The sequence below is a fragment of the Furipterus horrens genome, unplaced genomic scaffold (genome assembly GCF_987537825.1).
Source record: "Furipterus horrens unplaced genomic scaffold, mFurHor1.1.pri manual_scaffold_4, whole genome shotgun sequence".
Lineage (NCBI taxonomy): Eukaryota > Metazoa > Chordata > Mammalia > Chiroptera > Furipteridae > Furipterus > Furipterus horrens.
In genome coordinates, this window is record NW_028327174.1 from 78,385,371 (window position 1) to 78,409,119 (window position 23,749).

At 36.0% G+C, this 23,749-nt stretch overlaps 1 protein-coding gene across 1 annotated transcript in view; it reads right to left on the reverse strand.

The window, feature by feature from the left end:
* Positions 1 to 23,749, reverse strand: part of PPFIA2 (PPFI scaffold protein A2) — a 449,044-nt gene that overhangs the window by 164,077 nt on the left and 261,218 nt on the right. The window contains exon 5 of the mRNA XM_090273671.1: positions 23,087 to 23,161. Within this exon, the coding sequence (XP_090129797.1) occupies positions 23,087 to 23,161 (75 nt within the window). The remainder of the gene's footprint in view (positions 1 to 23,086; positions 23,162 to 23,749) is intronic.

Here is a 23,749-nt window from a genome sequence, read left to right on the forward strand (position 1 = left end):
GTGAGAAAAGTAATGTAAATTGTTTTTACTTGTGTTTTTCCTCTTCATAATTTTTGAAAATATTAATGTATAGAATATTTCATGAAGTTAATTAAGGAAGAAAGACACATAAGAGCGAAAGTTTAGAAAATAAATTTGTAATTTGGAACTAGTAGCAGTAATAATAACTGCTGTATGTTGACCACCAGTGGTATGCTACATATATGCAAAGCAATTTATACTTATTATCTCAATAACCTTACAAATTGGGTATTATTATATTTCACAAATGAGGACATTAGCATAGAGGAAATAAGTAATATACTTGAAGTCATAAGAAAAAGAAACTATTAAGACAGATTTCCAAACCAAGTGTGATACCTTCAAATTTTGTTTTTAAGTATTACACTATAATGCTATTTAAAAATTATTAAAATAATTCAAAGGATACACACCCAAATATTTATCTAGGTCAAGACTATAGTTCTGTGGTCTGATAGGAGGAAAATTCACTTGCCTTGATTTGGCAAAAACAATTTAGAAACAGAAAATGTCTTCAATTATTCTTAGGAATAAAATCATGATGTTTACATTATTTCTCATCTTTATTTATAACTCTTATGCAGCACAGGCATTTCAACTTACCTTGAAAATTTCCCAACTACTTTTAAAAATAAATCATGTCTAGCCTTCATGTTAATTCTCCAGGGATCTTCATTCTGAGGTCTTCAAATTCATATTTGCCTTTACCTATTTAACAGCAATTTCTAGGCAGTGCCCACATCTAATTAACAGTTTCTTTTCACCTATTTTTACCTCAAGTTCAATTAACAATTCCAAGAGTGAGACTTACAGAAGTCTCACTACATCAACACATAATTTGCTTCTACACACATACTTAGTTTAATTTAGCTGAATCCCATGCTTAGACTACACTGAGGTTGCAATTAGGGGAAAAAAACAAAAAACAAAAAACAGAAAACTAGTAGAAGAGTAGATATTTACAATTTCCATGTAAGTAACTCTTCAGCCACAATAGTTCAGGTCTGTGTTGTTATATATTAATTAGGAGATTATAGAAATTGAGACACTTGTTCAAACAAAATTAAGGACCCCAAGCCAGTAGCTATTTCACTTTCCAGCTCTGGCTTTTAGACATAAGATTTATAAGCATCATTGAAGCATATTTAAGCCAGTGTAAAACAGCTTTATGTAATCTATCTAATGTAGTTTGATCAGCTCACATGTAACCTTCTCTTGCAGTGTTTTTCAGCGAGCATGGATAGACTTTGAAAACTTGTGAAACTGAACTGATCCAATAAATGATCAAATTGTTTTGAGATGAGAATTAGAGGTTTGTATTATGAGAATTTGTCCCTTGTCAAAAATTTTAACAGTTATTTAACTAATGGTTTAATGAGTGAATAAATCCATTTATCCTAATGAATGACCAAATAGCTTGAAGGTGGGAAACACAGGTTCAGTCAGTGCTTTTTTTTAGAATTCTTATCACTCCACTAAGTCTATTCAGCAAACAAATATTTGTTGGATGAATGAGGACATATTACAAACTTTTATTTTTAACCTCCTCCTTTTGTGTAACAAGCCTTCGCAATTTTCACTAAATGGATTGACTGGATGTTAAACTTTAAATGCACATCACCAGTAATTTTTTGGTGATCTTTTGATGGAAAATACAGAAGATCGACAGTACAATGAATTGTGGCTAATTCCAAAATTTGCATCTGAATCGATTTTGCATATATCTAAAAACATAAGAAAACCTTGTCTTACTATGGAATCTAAGCTTACTTACTTTTAAAAATATCTATTTTATTTATTTATTTTTAGAGAGTGGGGAAGAGAGGGAAAAAGAGAGTGTGATAAACATCAATGTGTGGTTGCCTCTCACATGCCCCCAACTGGGGATCTGGCCCACAACCCAGGCATGTGCCCTGACTGGGAATCGAACTGGCAACTATGGTTCACAGGCTGGTGTTCAATCCACTGAGCCACACCAGCCAGGGCTACTTTGTAATGGTAGAAACAATCCTTCAAAAATAATATTAAAGATTTTTAAAGACTATTCTTAAAATGCTAACTAGCATGCACAACTGTCATTTTTAGTTTTAAATTTAGAACAACAGCTGCAATAGCAATATTTCAAATGTTCAAATGTTTTCTTAGGAAATGTTTATGATATACATTTTCAACATTATACTATTTAACAATAATTATATTTTTAACTATAGTAATTGATATATAATTCTAATATAAATTACAACTTTCTACCATACTCCATTCTGTTCATCTAATTGGTATTTTGGTCATTACATTTTTGATACTCAGTCTCAGTTATTTCATTTATTTCCCCTATTCAAATAGTTTCTTAATATTTAAAATGGTGACAAAACAACTTAAATTGGAGAGACTAATTAGGTGGCCACTGTTAAGGCACAGGACTGCTCTGGCAGGTAAGAGTGGCCTGAGTGGAATAGCAATAAGCAACGACCAAGGAAGCTGTTAATGTGGTGAAGTACAAGAATTAACCCAGAGAACAAAAGCAAAAATAAATCTCAAAGAATTTTCCAAAAGTATTAGTAATAGAAAAATGCATTCTGAGCAAATCGTATTTATCACTACAAGAAAACAAGACTCGATTTAAAATACAAATAAGCAAATAATTAAATGGGGTCGTGGGGGGAGTTCATGGAGGCAAAACAATGACACTGAGAAGTGCAATATGAAGTGTAAAACAACTGCAATAATTCAGTGTTGAGTGCTGAGAAAGTTGGCAGTAATCTAGTTGAAAGTTTTGAATTTCAGGAGAAAAAATACACTAAAATCCCCATCACCCAGGAAGATGTCATTGCTAAAAACTTTTTGCTCCCTGAAGAAGATAGAAGAATCCTACTTAAAAAATAACCTGCTGTCTGTTAAATTAATTAAATGGGCCTTCAGACTGAGGTGGCTCTAATGTCAGGGACACACCAAAATCTAAGTCTATAAATGCCTGAAGTTTACAAAATCAAACCTCTAAGAACAACCAATCACAGTCAACTAGGCTTTCAACTGTAGGCAAATTACTGTCTTTGCTCTGAACTTTTTCTATACTGGTATCCTCTCCCTTTCAGAAAGTTTGCATTAGACCATTCAACTTTTATGAAAGACCTTCATTAATATGGTAACTGCTTTTTTTATAAAAGTGAAAATCCTCTTCAGATTTCTTTTGATTAATGAAAACAGGTACTACTGTAGGTCTTTCCTAAAAGCAAAGTGGCATAAGGCAAACTATCAGAATACAGGGAATGCTCTTTGCTTTATGTTATTTGGCTTAGAAAAGGTTCCATAGGAACATTCTACTTTTGGATAGTGGGGAAAACCTGTGAAAGTCCCCAGGCTCCTATCATGGAGGGGTGGTCAGGACCACTTTCGATTTGACTCTATTGGATATAAATCCATTTTTGTTCAAATAAACTTAAACATTCTAATATGCTTCCATTTATCTCAACATGTCTCACAGTAAAAAAAAAAAAATGCTGATTAAAGGCATTGACTATTATGAATGATATCTTGGAATAGAATAAAGGCTTCCTTCATGATACTTCCCACAATCACTCCCACTAAGCTCCTAACCCTCTAATTTGCCTTGGCCTTCAACTAAAAACAGAACAACTAACTGCAGTAATTATCATGCCTCTTAAAAAAAAAAAAGAGTTCAAGTTATGCTACGGAGAAAGTCACAACAATAATCTCATGCGTCCAGAAATGATCAGTTTCAAAAGTCAATAAATGGTTGCTTTTTATGAAATATGTTAAGACAAAAGTTTCTACTTGAGTTACTTATGTATACTAAGAAGTATTAAAATGCTTTGAGAAATACAGATTAAATTAATAAAGGTAAATCTATATAATACTAATTATGTCTTTATCATCTGTTTATTCAAGTGTGATTTACCCACTATCAGGAATTTTGGTGTGTTTTAGAATAAAAATTCCACTTTACAAATTCAAGCATGCTATATTTCCATCAATAAATATTTTAGTTTTTAAAAATGCTACATTAAAATTAATCTCTTAGCTTCTGCTTAGCTTCTGAGATCAGACAAGAGATTTGGTTTATTCAGGGGTTGAGGTAAGTGGGGAAGGAAGAGTTGTTGTTCAATGAATATACAGTTTCAGCTACGCAAGATGAATAAGTTCTAAAGATCTCTTATACAACACAATGCCTAGTTAACAATATGGTATTGTGCACTTTAAAATATGTTAAGAGGATAAATATTATATTAACTATTCTTACCACAAAAAGAAGGAAACAACAAACCAAGAAAAACAGGACATTTTTGGAGGTGATGAATAAATATGGTTAGTACTTTGATTGTGGTGATGATATAATGAGTGTATGCATATGTCCAAACTCATCACAATGTACATATTAGCCCTGGCTGGTGTGGCTCAGTGGATCGAACATTAGCCTGCGAACCAAAGAGTCACCGGTTCGATTCCCAGTCAGGGCAAATACCTCGGTTGTGGGCCAGGTCCCCAGTTAGGGGTGCGTGAGAGGCAACCACACATTAATGTTTCTCTCCCTTTCATTCTCCCTTCCTTCACCTCTCTCTAAAAGTAAATAAATAAAATCCTTTTAAAAATGTACATATTACATATGTGCAATTTTGTATATTAATTATACAGTATCACTTAAAAAAGAGATGATCAAAAAGCATATAGAAATAATAAATAAAATTAATCTCTTTGAAGATGGACTATGTTTCCCTTTCACCACTATGAGATTTGACCTCTTCAGCCAGGCATGGCTAACACTCTAAGAACACACTGAATTTTTTCTTGTTTTTTCCTTTCCAGTCAGGACTAAGTGACAAAATTATAGACTGTGTCTTCGAACAATTCTTTCTAGCTCTGTGTGCTAAGGAAAAGAGTCTTAAGGGGGAAAAAAAAGGCATTTCAAAGTATTTGAAATGTACTTCAGAAAATGTGGAAGGCAGAAACAATATCCATTAGTCATTCCTGCGCACAAAAAAGCAAGCCAGGGCAATAGAAGGCTTTATCCAATTAGTTCCTTCCTTAGAAATAACAACAAAAAAACACTCTAAACCTATTATTCTGATCAATTCTTTTAAAAGCAATCCATTTGCCTGTGTTTTAACGGTATTAATCATGGGTTGTATTCCTTTGCATACATTTCAATTTTATTTTTAGCAGAACTTATGTGGTCTTTATGCTTTATTTATGGGTAAAGAAAATGAAGTTTACAGAGAATGAATGAATGATAAACCTCTTCCTGTCCCCAACCAATTACCACCTCCTCAGTCCTGCAGCGGGGTGCACACTCCACCTCTTAGATTTCAGTTCAATCACCTTTAAAAAGAGTTGGATGATTCATGGCTAAAAAGAACAACATTAACATCAATAACAATAATATTTACTGAAAGATACTCTCTGCCAAGCACAGTTTTAAACACTTGGCATGTATTAATCCATTTAAGCCTTAGAACAACCTTACAAGATAAGTTATATTATTAGAAATGAGCTAATTGAGGCAAGGAGGATGTCAGGAAGTTGCCTATGCAGAGCTAGCAAATGGCAGAACCACTGAGAGAGAAATAAAACTCTCCCAGCTGGAGATTACAGCTCTGGTTTGCAATGTATTTGGTCCTTTCTTTTCCTGCCTTCTTTTTGCAGCCAGGGTAGACTTTATTCACAGCATCCAATTAAATATCCCACAGAGAATGATAGTTTTAAATCTGCCACTTTCACTCACTTGTCACATTAACTCCTACCTACTCCTTGCTATTCACTTGTCATAGAAAATTTCATATTGTTTTGATCCTTTTTATTTCTGTTGTGATACTTATCTCACTGCTTTGTAATCTCCAGTTTATGGGTTATATGGTCTATATTTATGTTTTATTTAGGTTACAGTTCTTATTAGTGGTTCAAAGTCACTTGCATCAAGATTACTTATAATGCTTGTTAAAATGTGGAATCCATTTTAATAAATCTGAATTTTAATATACTTCCAGGTGACCCTTATGCGCCCTTTAACCTGAGGACTAACGTAAATGAATTCTTCGAGCGCAATTTTTCTCTTGTCCCTGCATCTGAAGGAGAGGCAGCAGCCCAGTGAAAGGCCACTGAAGGCCTGTGACTGACCAAGACTCGAGGACAGGACCCAAGTGATCAGCTAGTGCAGGGGTGATGTGACTGCCTCTGTCAGGTCTGCAAGCTAAAAATGGATGTACATTATTGAATGGTTAAAAAGAATTTTAAAAAGGACACTACTTTGTGACACATAAAAATTATTAAAAATATAAGCCCTGGCTGCTGTGGCTCAGTGGATTGAGCATCGGCCTGTGGGCCAAGTGTCACTGGTTCAATTCCCAGTCAGGGCACATGACTAGGTTGCATGTCAGGTCCCCAGTTGGGGGCGCCGAGTGAGGCAACCACACAGTGATGTTCCTCTCCCTCTCCTTCCCCTCTCTCTAAAAATAAATAAAAAAAAAACAGCAAATAAATTATTTTAAAAATTATAAGAAATATGATTTCCAGTGTCCATAAATTTATTTTATTGGAACATGGTAAGCTCATTTGTTTACATAATTGTCTATGATTGCTTTTGCTCTACAATGGCAGAGCACTTCTGACAAAGACCAAATGGCCACTGAGCCTAAAATATTTACTCAATGGCCCTTCAGAAAAAAGTTTGCTGATCCCTGGTGTAGGAGTTCACGTCCACCTCTTAAACACACACACACACACACACACACACACAAAACAGTTCAAGTAGATCCAGTGAAAGTCAGAACTATAAGTCTACTTCCTAATTTTTAGATTTATGCTCTCTATTCACTTGAACATATTATTTCTAATTTCATTTAAATCAGTAGAAACATGGGATAACTAATCCCTGGAACTATAATACTTAACAGAGTGAATGCATTTTTCATATGTGATTTGGTATAGGAATATTCCTAAATAGGAATATTTTGGAAGACATGATGACATTGATGAATAATATTACAAAAGTAAGAACTAAGAGAATATAAAAAAAAACTTTAAAATTTCCAATACTCTCTATCCATAGCTGTGTAATTCATTTCACAAAATTTATCACTGCTAAAATTATTTTTAGATTTATGTTTCTAATATAGGGTCTTTGAGGACATGGTTACTGCCATGACCTCAAGGCTCCAGACAGTGCTTGGTACCTGTCTAGTAGATAAGCCAGAGAGCTGATTAAGAGGATGACTATGAAGTAGAATTCTGGTTCCACTACTTTTTGACAGTGTGAACTTCAGTTATTTTCCCTCTCTGTGCCTTAGTTTCCTTCCTCTCACTCTCCCTCAATAAATGATGAGAATTTCAATACCAACCTCAGAGATTACTAAAGTGAAGCTAAAATGAGTTAAAATACATGAAATACTTAGAAGAGGGCCTCTTATGTTTTAGATATTTTATAAATGTTAACTACTAATGTTTTGATAAATGCTTGTTGAATAAATGTTGTTTCTGCTAAATATAAACATGGCCCTGAATTAATATATTTGTGTGTGTGTGTATATATATTTTAAGATTTTATTTATTTATTTTTAGAGAGAGGGGAAGGGAGAGAGAAAGGAAGGGAGATAAACATTAATGTGTGGTTGCCTCTCGTACTCACCCAACTGGGGACCTGGCTCACAACCCAGGTATGTGCCCTGACTGGGAATGACCCTTTGGTTTGCAGGTTGGCACTAGTCTAGTGAGCCACACCAGCCAGGACTATATATATTTTTAATTAAACTTTATTCGTGGTCTTCAGTTTTTATTAGTTTGGTTTTGCTACTTTTATTTCTATTTATTTAGTGCTGAAATGGGAATGCTATTGATAGTTATGTATATATTTTATATGACTTCATTAAATTCACTTACGAATTCCAAGCATTCTTTTTTGCAGTTCATTTTTCAGCTTTATTGAGCTATACTTTACAAATAATTTTAAGTATTTAAAGTGTCAAAGTATTGTTTTGATATAAATGTACATTGTTACCAAGCATTTTTTATATTTTGTGTGTTCTATCTAGATGCTACTTGTTGCACTTTAATATTCATTTTCTTACTCTTTAGCAATAGAGATCCTTCATAGGGCCATGTAAATAGAGATTGTGCTTACTGGTCTCTTTAGCTTAGAGTGATTGTGGGAACAAGTTTTGTTCAAGGGAAGTACACAAAAATCATTTGTGCTACTTACTTCCTTATGATACCTCTGAAAGTTGTAAGTTATTCCTCTGCATTTCTAGAGACTATTTCATATCCTACGGGCTACAAGAATGACAACTGCAGGCACTTCAACCCAAAGACAGAAGTTGTGCATGTGTGCGTGTGCGTGTGTGTGTGTGTATGAAACCAATAAAAATTCTGATAAACTCTATCAGTAACAGAGGTTAAAAGCAAGTTGCACAAATGGATTTTATGCTTTGAACCAGCTACATATTTTAGAAGTACCATATTGAGTTTGTGTGCAGATAAAATTAATTACTTTGGTTGTTACAGGAAGTATGTCTAAGGTTATGCACCCTACATGTGATGTGAATAATTCTGATATAAATAGAATGTGCTTTCTCAAATTTCAAGGGGTCTTGATCCTCAGCAGTAAGTTCAATAACTGTTAAAGTTTCTGCCATCGTGGTAGGAATTGTGCAAGAGAGTCGAGCACCTTTGGTCTGAGTACCATGTTGAGCTGGAGGTTTTGCTGTGAGGTGCTCATGATAAACAGATGGAGCTTAATATTCTACCACAAATACCTAGTAAGGCAAGGTGACAGAGGGTTACGTGTTAGCTCAGTCATGCATGAGACATATATCAGAGTCCCTTGGAAACCTGGGTCATGATCTGAATGACTAAAGCCAGGATATGGGACAGGAGTGTAAGTGGGTTCAAACATTGAGATTATCAGTGTCCTCCCGACTTAGGCCCTTACAGTAGGTGCTTCCACATGGAGCCTATATATATCATCCTCTGAACCTTGTGTTTGATACCTGAAAAAGTGTTTTGAGTATGTTAATTTCATTTATAAAGAAAACTTACTGGTAGAACTTAATTCTACTTTCCAAATCATATCCCAAGAGTTCTAAATAGAATGTTCTTGAACACTTGAATGATATTTTAATCATCCTTCCATGGGAAAAGTTCTATGCATCTCCCAAATTATTTGTATTAGAGAAGTATGAATCATCAACACTGTTTTGATTATTAGTATGATTTATCATTTACTGAGCAATTGTTATAGTCATTGTACTAGTCTTTTCACTATGCATTATTTCATTTCACTATTACAACAGACTTACTGGTAAGCATTGATCTCATTCATATCTTACCAATAGATATTTGCAGGTTTAAAATGTAAATTGACTTCTCTAAAGTCACATAGCTTATAAATGGCAGGCTAGGGAGCCAAACCTGTGTCTGCTTCAAAGCCCGTGGTTTTTCTCTACCATGTGTCCTCTCAGCTCTCCACTATAGACTTAAATTAGAATCAACTACATAATATTTTTTCTTTTCTTTTTAAAGTTCAAGCCTCATGCTAATGATGAATCTGACTTTCTGGATACATTTGCATTTTTTCAAATGCTTTACAGGTGATGCTGGTATATGGCCAGGATTGAGAACTATTCCGCTATGACATAACCCCTCTCTATCTATGTCTCCTCTTTGGTGACAGCCTTCTATGTATCGGAAAGAATTTTTAAAGCACACCAGAGAGATTCAGTGGATTTCTCTTCTTCTGATATTGAAATAAATAATAACTTATTTTCCTCCTCCAGTCCCTTTGCTCTGAATAAAACAGAAACATAAGTGAGGGTACAAATCCCATCGATCCCTTGGATAGATAATAGCTATAGTTCTGGGAATCAGTGGATAATGACCCAAACCTAGTAAAGAGATTTAAAAAGGAAAAATTCAAAGAAATGAGTAGATCAGAGACAAGGACAGTGGGTCAGTCACTTACTAGTTGTGCATTTTGGGTGAGTTGTTTCAAGCTTTAGAACCATGTTTTCCGGATGCTTAAAATGGTAGTAAGACTCCCTGACTTATAAATTCTCACTGTTAATAACAGTAATTGTCTCATGATGTGGCAGTCTGTAGCCTGAAAGTGAGGAGGGGTAAGTGATTGATGCTGCTTGGCAGAGTGTGAAAAAGTAGCACTAGCACTCACTTAGTACTTGACCCAGCCCAGCACCTCAAAAACAGATCACCCAGAAGTATTTCTAATGTTACTAAATGTAATCTCACTGTATTACATTTTTCTTTTTTTTTTTTTAAGTGCATTTCTTTTTCTCCCCGTCCCTCCGCTTCACTCCTTGTGTTTTAATAAAACTGATTTTCAAAAACTTCCTCAACACGTATTCTGAGTTTACTTACAGGTTTTTTTTTCCTCCTTATTTCCCAAATATAGTGCTTTATGGGTGGAAAGACAACATATTGGTTTTGTCAACACATTGTTACATACAGAAATATTCCCAACATTCAGTTTTCATTTAAAAAATGTTCAATTAAGATAGAAAGTTAAGATTATTTATACCTGTGTAGTAAAGAATTTGGCTTTCCCCAGAAAGAGGTCAGGCCTCTGTCCCCAGTTTTGGGGAGGTAATCTATGTCACACCTGCTAGGAATATCTTTGTTTAATTTGAGGTCTGGCCACAATGGATCCTAGGACGGGACTGGCCACTCTTCATAGTCTTACCTTAGGGGCAGGTTATGCCAGAAAGAGCCACAGATGATTTAGGAGGCTTTGCATCTTAAACTGGAGCCTGAGGTCAACTGCATGAACAAATAATGGATGATTCTTCCTTAATGAAACCCAAATAAAAACTCTGGACACTCAAAGCTTTGAGCTTCTCAGGTTGGCAGTACTCTGTGTGTATTATCACACATTATCTCTAAGAGAGAAACTTATCCTAGGGACAATGAACGTTTGAACCCTCCCCGACTCTGCCCTATGTGTTTCGTTCCTGGGCTAATTTTTGTCTGCATCGTTTCCATATAGTAAGCTCGAACTTTGGATATAAAAGCTTTCAATGAGTTCTGTTAGTCTTTCTAGTGAATTATATAACATGAGAGTAGATGTGGGAACCCTTGAACTTGCAGTTGGTGTTGGAAGAAAGGCCAGTCTTGTGAAGGATTGTGCCCTCAGACTTGGCAGGCTGGCTCAGCACTGGTAATGGTGTTATGGATTGAATGTTTCTGTCTCCCCAATATTTCTATGTTGGAATCCTAACCCCCAGTGTGATGGCAGTAGGAGGTGGGGCCTTTGGAATATGGAGCCCACATGAATTGGACTTAGTGTCTTTATAAGGGAGATGCCAGAGGTCTCTCTCACTCATTCTACTCTGTGAGAAGGCGCCATCTGTGAGACAGGAAGTAGGCTCTCACCAGACACGGAGTCTGCCAGCGCCTTGATATTTGACGTCCCAGCCTCCAGAACTGTGAGAGATAAATGCCTATTGTTTAAGCCATTATGGTAGTTTGTTATAGCAGCACCCCCCAAAAAGACTAAGATAAGTAAATAACATATGGTAGATACCAGCTGATCAAATGTGTGATGTTTTCTGCTATGGAGTTTTTAAAAATTAAAACAATGAGCAAATTACTATTTACAAAAATAATCAAAGGGACAAAAACAAAAAACATTAAAGCAACTCATGCTTCCTTTTTGTCCATTCACTTCATTTTAGCACCCAAATGTTCACCTATTTGCAACTTCCAAATTTCTCTACGTTTGAGATCATTTATTCTTCTCTTTCAAAAATGAAATGAAAATCAAGAAATGCTGTGGAAATCCTCTGATCTTGTTTAATATAACATGAGGTCTCACATTTTCTACATGGAAAATATAAAGACCAATACAATGCTCTCATGCCATTTACTTAGAAAACTAGTCAGTGTCACTGATACTGAAATCTCTACCAGGGGAAAACATTTAGATGCAAAGTTTAAAACCCAGTAATCTAATTTATCCAAATAGCTTCACCTACTAGATGTTTTAATGTTTCTTTTTATGGAACTAAATTTTTAATTTTAACCCAGTATTTGGCAATTTAAAGGCAGGTTAACTTAACTAATTGATTTAATACATGTTTTATTAACTTAGTTAACACTTTTTTATTTTTCCCTCTGTCAATATAATGAAGCTGTGAACCTTGAAATAATCGATAAAAATATAACAAATATAAAGAGATCATGATGAAGTTAAATAACTAGTAGAGAGTTAACTGTGAATTTAGAAACACAGTTTTCTTATATAAAGAAATGTTTTTAACAAGAGAAAGACCAGGCTCTATATCTTTATCACTATATTTACTTTAAAGACTCTTGAGTTACTTTGAGTTTCCAGCTTCCATCATTCCTTCTCAGCCTCTTATTGACTATTTAAGGTAGGTTCCACCTTTGCCTGTATCTATTCACCTTTTCCATGTTTCCATTAATTTCTATTAATTCAACGTACTTGTTTTTAACCCAAATTAAAGTATAGTTGAAATCATTAAATAGTTTAGTGTATTTAAAGCAATAGCTGTGGCCCATCTGTGGTCCTACAAACCCCTCAAACATGTTTGTTGCTTCTACTTCCTCCCACTGTCCTCATCCAATATTCTTCTGAATGTGAACAGTAGTTTATTTGCCCATGAAAATTATTTATTTTTTTCTTAGGAAATTAGTCTTTGGGGATAAGGCTGGTTGTAGATGAGGTAAAATGAAATCTTAAGAAAATTCTTATGAAAGTAAATTAAGTTGTTGGAATAAAGAAATATAGACTATACAAAATATAGTTCTGCCTATAACATATATGCCAGTATTTTTATGTATAATGCAATCATGTAGAAAAGCTTTTAAAATAAGCACTCCTCTGTAGTCACTGAAAATTAGTCAGTCTGTTGAATTTTTACTGTAGTTTCTGAATAATCCATTTGTCTGGTTTAATTAAATAACTTAAAAGTACATGGGCTTCTTCTAAAGGAGGACATACTGTTAAGATGTAATCTATTTATTCCTCTTTTCATTTCCTTTCATTGTACTTTCTTTTATGGTTTCCAATTTTATGCAGTGACAAAAATACTCAGCAAGGAATAAAAACTTTATTGTATTTTCTCTATCTAAATAATCTGTGCTCACTTTTTTTAAGATAATGACCTATAAAATTTATTCAATGTTAACAATACAATCTGCCTGTGTGGGTTATTCAAAGAGACAAAAAATAAAAGCAAATTTTGATTATGTAAATGTATTTATTTAAAATATTGCTTTGATTCTATCATTTATATTTATATTTTTCCATATTAAAAGAACATAAAAAATGCCAGACAGGAGTAATACCTCTATTCTACACAGTTCAGTATTTTCTCACGCTAGCCCCTTGTTACTTTTAAGAAAAAGTAAAAGTCTGCACTATAAACATGGTACCTTTACCACCATATACATTTTTACCTTTAACTTTTGGATTACCATTGATCTGCAAAACTAACAAATATGATCATATCTCTTCCCTCTTGAAAATCTTAGTTGGCTCACCATTTCTTACAGGAGAAAGCCCAAGCTCTGGCCATCCTCGATTCAGATCTGCTTGTCTGCAGCCTCTTCCCTTTCCCTACTCCTGTCTATTTCCCTTCTCTTCCTCCAAGTCCCTTTGGTAACTCTTTATAGTCATGCTTCAAATTATAGGTAATTTTTTCTCTAGGAAGACTAGCTCTATGAGATCTAACAAGTACCACTGTGCAAGTTTAAGATATAAAATATGGAAATTTCATATATGTATATATTTTGAAATGATTACCACAAAAATGTTAGCTAACATAGACATTACCTTACATTGTTACCCCTTCTTTGGGGGGTGGTACAAACATTTAAGATCTACTCTCAGCAAATTGTAAGCATGCAATATAATACTGTTAACTATAGTTATCAAGCCATACATTAGATCTCCTAATCTTATTCACCCTGAAACTGAAAGTTTGTGTCCTTTGACCAATATCTCCCCATTTCCCTCAAACTTCCAGTCTTTGGCAACCACAAATATACTCTCTTTCTATGGGTTTTGTGTTTTTACATTCTACCTATAAGTGAGATCATACAATATTTGTCCTTCTTTGCCTGACTTATTTCTGTTATTATAAGATTCATCCACATTGTTGCAAAGGGCATGATTTCTCTAGGGAGATTTTTTTAACACTTTCTGCTTTTCCTCATTCATTACTCTATTTTGTAATACTAAAAAAAAAAAAAGTGACAGAAGATGGCGGAGGAGTGAGGGGAGGGTGCACTTTCTGGCTCCTGAGACCCATCTGTAGTTTGGACTAATTGCAGATGGAACATCTCAGTGAGCAGCTGGACACTGGCAGGAGTCGAGCCTTGGCACTGCTGGATTAGAGGAAACCATCTGGGAACAACCTGTTTGGTGAAGATAGTGGAGGAAAAAGGGGCAAGATGAGATTTCTGACTGGGTTGGCTCCCCGAGCTCTGGCTGGAAGTACACAAAGACTTTTTAGTGACTATAGGCTTCCCCAGAGAGGAATGGGGAGGAGAGCAGATCTCTGCCCACTGGCAGAGCCAGGAGTGGGCCAGGTGGCATCTGGCACTGAAAGACAAGAAACAGAGTACTGCTGTGCATGTGAGAACATGATTTTCCTTTATTTTTTTTCTCTTGTGTACTGCAGAGAGGGGAGGAAAGGTGGGGGGTGATAGGACATTCTTGAGGAATGCAGGTGCAGAAGTGTGTTTGCCCACTCCCCAACCCTCCCCTTGGGTCGCATGAGCGCACACAGGGAAGTGCCCTCATTCATTGGCCCAGGCGTGCAGCCAGGTCGCTGGCCAGTGTCCGGGTGCCCCTTGGACACACCACAACAGACATAAGATCAGTGCCCCAACGGGCACAGGGAGGGCCCGCTGGGAAGGCAGAAGACCGTGCACAGACACTCCTGGCCAGCCCCAGTGAGCGCCAGGCTGAAGCACAGACCATTTGTGCAGGCTCTCTGCTTGTGCCCACCCAGGCGGGTGTGGGAATGGCGGGTGGCAGCGGCACTGGAACAGCAGGCAGCGGCAACTCACAGACACCCACTTCCACCGTGCACAAGTGTCTGGGGCCCTGCCCCAAGGGGCAAGAGACTGACTCCTGGGGCGTGGCTCTGTAGGCCTGAGGCTAGGGCGTAGGCCACCTTGTGCACGCACGTGCGCGCATGCACAAGCACCCCGGTCAATTCCAACAGGCGCCAAACAAAGGCACCGGCCACTGCAGGCGTGCGGGAGTAACCTGGGCGCTTGACCAACACCGCGCGCAGGCTCACACCGCTGCTGCAAGGATCAGGAAACTCTGGCCCACCTCATTAGACCAGCTGTGGATCCAGAAAAAGAAGACACAAAGGCTGAACTGAGTAAAAACTTGCCTTTTGTATTTTTTTTTACATTTTTATTTCTATTTTAGTTTTTCTGTTTGTACTTTATTTTAATTTTTTAAAATTTCTTATTTTTAATTTTAATTTTTACTTTTATTTTTGTTAAAAACATTTTTTAAAACTATCTCTTTAATTTGTTTCATACCATCTCTCCTTCTCATCCTTCCTCTTTAATTTTTCTTTGTTTTTTGTCTGTTTGGTTTAGCCTCCCTTTCACACTAAATAAATAGAATATAACTACTATATAAATCTAATACTATACAATTCCATTTTCTTACTATATTCTGCATTCTTCCTTCTTTTTCTTTTGTTATTATTAACATACAATGTAAATATTACCTACCGTCTTCCATAGTCTCGACACTACTTTCTACTATTATTAATCTATCATCCCCTCTCTCAAAAATCATATTTTTCCTCTTTAAAAACAACTCTTATTTATTCTCCCTATAGTATAAAAGCCCTAACCTCCCTACATTTAAATTAATACTGGCTAATTTTCTGATGATAGCAGGATAGAGGGTGGGGTATATTTTTGAAGGTGTGGGTTCCCTGCCTGGGCTGTGTGTTTATGTTTTTAACAGCATCTCCACAAAAGAACTCAAGACAAAGTGGACAGAGTGACTCTCAATCAACTAGCCAGATGGAAGGTCTCACCAAAGAGTAATGGAAATATAACCAAACAGCATAAACAAACGACATAAAGGGTAACCCAAGAACATTAGGATCAGGAGATCAAAGAGACTGCACCACTGAAACCCCCAGATTTCCTATAAAGAATCTCATACCACAAAGGTGGAAAGTCAAAGCAGACAAACCAAAAAAAGGAAAACAAACAAGAAGAATCCAACATGCTAAGATGCAAAAACAGCCTCTCAATGAAAAGAAAAGATGAATCCCCAGAAAGAGAGGTAGATGGAATAGACATAGCCCAAATGTCAGACATGGAATTCAAAACAATGGTGGTGAAGAAGCTCAATATACTTGACAACCTCAAAAACAACTACGACAACCACCAAGGAAGTTACCAACAGCTCCAAGAAAATTACAGGGAACTTGCAGAGAACTATATCAGCATAAAAAAGGACATAGAAACTATTAACAAGAACCAGGAAGAAAGGAAGAATACAATCTCTGAACTGAAAGACACAGTAGAATCAATCAAAAGCAGGCTAAATGAAGCAGAGGATCAGATCAGTGAGTTAGAGGGCAATGTAGAAAAAAATTCCAGACAATACAACAAAATGAAAAAAGATTGAAAAAATATGAACAAGATGTAAGGGAATTATAGGATAGCATGAGAAAAAATAATATTTGGGTCATTGGAATAAAAGAGGGAGAAGAAGATGAACGAGGAATAAAAAAGCTGATAGTAGAAATAATGACAAAAAAATTTTCCCAAACTGATAAGAGAAAAAGTTATGCAAGTTCAAGAAGCACAGAGAGTCCCAATAAAGAGGAACCAAAAAAAAAAAAAAAAAAAACCCACTCCAAGGCACATCATAATTAAAATGACAACATTCAAAGACAAAGAGAGAATCCTAAAAGCAGTGAGAGAAAAACAGCAGATAACATAGAAGGGAGCTCCAATAAGGCTATTGACCGATTTCTCAACAAAAACACTACAAGCCAGAAGGGAATGGTCAAAAATATTTCAAGCAATGAAAAATAAAGGCCCACAACCAAGAATACTCTACCCAGCAAGGCTCTCATTCAAAATGGAAGGTGAAATAAGGAGTATCCCAGACAAAGAAAGACTAAAAGAATACATCTCCACCAAACCAGTATTGCAAGAGATGCTAAAGGGAATGCTTTAAGAAAAAGAAGAAAAAAAGAGGAGAGGAACACAGGTACCAAGGGAAATTAATAAAAACATGTCAATAATAACCTTAAATGTAAATGGATTAAATGCTCCAATTAAAAGACATAGGATAATGGAATGGATAAGAAAACAGGACCCACATATTTGCTGTCTATAAGAAACACACCTCTAAACAAAAGATTTACATAGACTGAAAGTAAAGGGATATAAAAAAGTATTCCAAGCAAACAGACATGAAAAAAAAAGCTGGGGTAGCAGTACTCATATCAGACAAAATGGATTTCAAAGCAAGGGCAATAAAAAGAGACAAAGAAGGACATTTCATAATACTTAAAGAAACAATCCATCAAGAAGATATAACATTGATAAACATATATGCACCCAACATAGGAGCATCCAACTACATAAAGAAAATACTAGAAGACCAGAAGAAGGATATTAACAGCAACACACTCATAGTAGGGGAATTCAACACTCCATTATCAACAATAGACAGATCTTCGAAGCAAAGAAACACCAAGGATATACAGGCATTGAACAACACATTACACCACATGGATCTAACTGATATATCTAGAACTTTTCACCCCAAAGAAGCAAAATATACATTCTTTTCAAATGCACATGGGACATTTTCAAAGATAGACCACATAATAGGACACAAAACAAGCCTCAACAAATTCAAGAAAATTGAAATGATATCAAGAATCTTTTCAAACCACAATGCCTTAAAACTAGAAATCAACCTCAAAGAAAAAAGTCAAAGACATCCAAACTCATGGAAAATGAATAACATGCTATTAAATAATGAATGGATTAAAAATGACATCAAAGAAGAAATCAAGAAGTTTCTGGAAACTAATGATAAAGAACACACAACAGCCCAAAACCTTTGGGACACAACAAAAGCAGCCCTAAGAGGGAAGTTCATAGCAATACAGGCATATCTGTAAAGGATAGAAGAATCTCAAATAAAAAATCTAACCCCAAAGCTACAAGAACTAGAACAACAACAACAAACAAAGCCTAGGGCAAGAAGAAGGAAGGAAAACATCAAGATCAGAGCAGAATTAAAGGACATAGAGACCAAACGAACAATTCAAAAGATCAACAAAACTAGCAGCTGGTTCTTTGAAAAAAATAAACAAAATAGACAAGCCTTTAGCCAGGCCCTTCAAGAAAAAAAGAGATAAGACCCAAATAAACAAAATCAGAAATGAAAAAAGAAGAAATCATGACAGATAACACAGAAATACAAAGGATTGTAAGAAATTACTACAAACACGTGTATGGCAAGAAATTTGACAACCTAGAAAAAATGGAAAATTTTCTAGAAACATATAACCTTCCAAAACTGAATCAAGAAGTAGAAAGTCTCAACAGACCAATAACAAAGAAGGACATTGAAACAGTAATCAAAAATCTCCAGGCACACAAAAGCCCTGGACCAGATGGCTTCACAGGTGAATTTTACAAAACATTTAGGGAAGAACTAACTCCTACCATTCTCAAACTATTCCAAAAAATCCAAGAAGAGGGAAAAATCCCAAACTCTTTCTATGAAGCCAGTATTACCCTAATTTCAAAACCAGGTCAAAACACAACCAAGAAAACTACAGGCCAATATCACTGATGAACATAGATGCTAAAATCCTCAACAAAATATTGGCAAACAGGATCCAGCACGACATCAAAAAGATCATACACCACAATCAAGTGGGATTCATCCCAGGGATGCAAAGATGGTTTAATATTCACAAATCAATAAATATAATACATCACCTAAACAAATTGAAAGACGAAAATCACATGATCATATCAATAGATGCAGAAAAAGCATTTGATAAAGTACAACACCCATTTATGATAAAAACACTCAGCAAAATGGGAATAGAGGGAGCATACCTTAACAAAATTAAGGCTCTATATGAGAAGCCTGAGCCAACATTATACTCAATGGACAAAAACTGAAAGCATTCCCCCTGATATCAGGAACAAAACAAGGATGTCCACTCTCTCCACTCCTATTCAACATAGTGTTAGAAGTCTTAGCCACAGCAATCAGACAAGAAAAAGAAATAAATGGCATCCAAATTGGGAAAGAAGAAGTAAAACTATCATTATATGCAGATAACATGATAGTATACATAAAAAACCCTATAAGCTCCATTAAAAGACTACTTGATATAATAAGTGAATTTGGCAAAATAGCAGGGTACAAAATAAATATACAGAAGTCTAAGGCATTTCTGTACACCAACAATAAAATCTCAGAGACAGAAGCAAAAAAGAAAATACCATTTACTATAGCAACAAGAAAAATAAAGTACCTAGGAATAAACTTAACCAAAGACATAAAAGACCTGTACTCTGAAAATTACTTAACATTGAAGAAAGAAATTAAGGAAGATACAAATAAGTGGAAGCAAATACCGTGTTCGTGGATGGGAAGAATCAACATCATCAAAATGGTCATACTACCCAAAGCAATTTACAGATTCAATGCAATCCCTATTAAAATACCAATGACATATTTTACAGACCTAGAACAAATACTCCAAAAATTCATATGGAACCAAAAAAGACCCCGAACAGCAAAAGCAATCTTGAGACAAAAGAACACAGCAGGAGGAATCACAATACCAGATATCAAACAATACTACAAAGCCACTGTGATCAAAACAGTCTGGTACTGGCATAAGAAGAGACATATAGATCAATGGAACAGAATAGAGAGTCCAGAAATAAATCCAGGACTATACGGTCAACTAATATTTGATAAAGGAGAAAGGAACATAAAATGGAGTGAGAAGAGCCTCTTTAAAAAATGGTGTTGGGAGAACTGGACAGGGACATGCAAAATAATGAAATGAGACTGCCAACTTACACCACACACAAGAATAAACTTAAGATGGATCAAAGACTTAAACGTAAGCCGTGACACCATAGAAGTTCTAGAGGAAAACATAGGCAGGAAACTGTCAGATATCCCACGTAACAATATGTCATGGATACATCTCCTATGGCAAGAGAAATAAAGGAAAAAATAAACAAATGGGACTACATCAAACTAAAAACTTCTGCTCAGCAAAAGAAAACATTAGCAAGATGAAAAGGAAACCAACCATATGGAAAAACATATTTGTCAATGATATCACAGACAGGGGACTGATCTCCGAAATATATAAAGAGCTTATAAGACCCAACATTAAGAAAACAGACAACCCAATTAAAAATGGGCAAAGGAACTGAACAAACACTTCTCTGAGAGGACAAACAGAAGGTCCATAGACACATGAAAAAATGCTCAACATCACTAGCCATCAGAGAGAAGCAAATAAAAACCACAATGAGATACCACTTTACACCAGTTAGAATGGCCATCATCAACAAATCCACAAACAACAAGTGCTGGTGAGGATGTGGAGAAACGGGAACCCTACTGCACTGTTGGTGGGAATGCAGACTGGTGCAGCCACTATGGAAAACAGTTTGGAATTACCTCAAAAAACTAAAAATAGAAATGTTTTTTAAACCAGCGATTCCATTGCTAGGATTATACCCGAAAAATCCTAAAACCCTAATTCAAAAGAACTTATGCACCCATGTTCATAGCAGCACTGTTTACAATAGCTAAGTGCTGGAAACAGCCTAAGTGCCCATCTGTAGATGAGTGGACTATAAAACTGTGGTACATTTACACAATGGAATACTATATAGCAGAAAGAAAGAAGGAACTCCTGCCATTTGCGACAACATGGATGGAACTGCAGAGAATTATGCTTAGTGAAATAAGCCAGGCAAAGAAAGAAAAATACCTTATGCTGTCACCTATTACAGGAAACTAATGAACAACACAAACAAATGAACTAAATAGGACAAGGAGCAGAATCACAGTCAATAGGGGGGAGAGAGGAGGGAGAGAAGGGGGATAAGAAAGGGAAGGGTTTAGTCAAGGAACTTGTATAAATGGCTCATGGACATGGACAACGGGGAGGGATATGATTGTGGGAGAAGGGGTGGGCTGGGTGGGTGGGAGCAATGGGGAAAAAATGGGACAAGTGTAATTGAAAAACCAAAAAATTAAATTAAAAATAAAATAAAATAAAAAAATAAAAAAAAGAAGCAAACTTTGTACTTATTAAACCTTCTACTTTCATTTTCAGATCAGTCATTGTATTATAATTACTTTTTTATTATGCTAAAGTGTACATAACATAAAATTTACTATGTTAATCATTTAAGTGTACAGTGCAGTGGTGTTATGGACAGTGATGTTTAGGCAACCATCACCACCATCCACCTTCATCACTTTTTTCATCTTCCCAAACTGAACCCTCTGATCATTAATGCACTGTTTTAGTTACTTTTTACCATGTCTATCTCCCATACTTGACTTAAGAGGTGAATGATTGCTTTATTAATATCTGAGTTTTATTATTATATATTCATACCCAGTACTGAACAAAATGCCTAATTAACAGAAAATGCCTAATAAATGTTTGTTGAAGTGTCATGATCAAAATCACATATCAGACCATTACATCAATCAGCCATATCAGATTATGTTAAATTTCCAGCTGGATGAACCTGGAGAACATTATGCTAAGTGAAATAAGCCATTGAGAGAGAGACAAATACCACATGACCTCACTCATATGTGGAATCTAATGAACAAAATAAACTAATGAACAAAATAAAATGACCCAAGTTCCTTTATGCGCTAATAACCAAAAGAAGCAAAATCTTCTAATAACCAAATAAGCAAAATTTTCTAAAGAAAGACAACTCTTTAAATCTGAGATGATTTATAAAATACTTCCTTAGAATCATGAATGAGATCAAAAGAATGGGTTCAATAATGCCACTAAACATTGCCACCAGCTTTTAGAAGATAAGACTAATAAGGACCTGAGGGAGAATATATTTGCATTTCCAAGGAATGAACTTCATTTGCAACATTTCCTAAGTTTAACAGGTATTTTGTTCCTGGCTGGTTTGGCTCAGTGTATTGAGCGTTGGCCTGCAAGCTAAGTGTCGCTGGTTCGATCTTCCAGTCAGGGCACATCAGAGAAGGAAAACTCTGACTCCAAAAAACCTCCGCTGCCTTGCGGCATACCTCTTCAGGGGAAACGCTAAGGGAGTAAACCCCGACAGAAAATCCGGAGCCGGAGTCCCTAAGGCGGTTTGACGTTGTAGTCAACACCGGCAACTCCTGCGGCGCACCTGAAGCCAAGCTGTATTGACTCCGTCTTTCCCTTGGACCCTTCAGCTGCGAAGAGAGGGGGGGTCTGCTGCATGGGCAACAGCAGACCCTCCATATCACCCTGCCCAGGCTCTGTAGCTTCAGCTTCACTGGAGAGGACACTCCAGCGTCATCGCAAGATGTCGATTCAACACGGGAGGAGACAGATACCGTGTCACTCCCGAGTCGGACTGCACAGCCATTCTCGGCGGTGCAGATAGACTCTTAAGAAGCTACACCATCGTCTCTCGAGACGGACGGCTGCCGACGAACAGGTATTTTACATATTTTCCAATTTAGGGGCAGTGTTTTACTTCTCAGAAGGACTGGCATTCTGACTGCAGTCTTTCTAAATCCCCATCTCACTAGCTCACAGGTCCCTAGCTCTTCCTAAGTGTCCTTTCATCTCTTAGTGGCAGATCTGACTACCAGAAATGAGAAAACATGACTCTGGCATGAGTTTCAAAAGGCCTTGTTCAGTGGTATATACACACTGTAATTTAATTTTTTGTGACAATTTTAATAAATGTGACGTACAACACAAGAGATATTATGCTAGCTATATTGCACCTCAAAAGAGGAGAAAGTTTGGTATGTTACCTCCTGATTAGCAGCAGCTAGTTCTTCTTCCAGTGCAGAGACTCTTTCTAAAGAAACCCTCAGTCGTTCCCTTACCTAGAAGAAAAACCAAAATATGTTATGTGCCGTAATGTGCATCCTAGACATGTTAAGCTGTTAATCCATCATTAACATTATCGGAGACAGTCACAATTAGCTATTATTTTTCAACTGTTTTATAGTCCTAAGTGCTCAGGAATCCTATGTCACCTCATAGTCACTTTATCAAGAGATTTTCTTGTAAGTCCTTTACTGTTTCAAGCATAGATTTTCCAGTGAGGCTGGAGACAGACCCATCTTGTTCTCAATTCTGATTCATAGTAAATGGAGGCAAACTCCAAAAGTGTATTATAAATTCATCTGAAAAATGGTCATTGATTAAAAATTAAACGTAGGCAAAAAAACTTTCTCTCTACTTCTTTAAAATAATAAGTTGAGTTTTCATTTGACATTTACTATCTAATTTCAAAAATGATTTGTTTAAAAGGAAATGATTTTTAGAATCTGAAATATATTGTCCTTTGCTCATATGTTTTGTATTAATAAGAGGTCTACATTGTTATTAAGGGATTAAAAAGTACTTCTTTCTGGAATTTCTAGCTAGCTTCCAGATACCAAAGATCAAACATTATATTTTGTAGAACT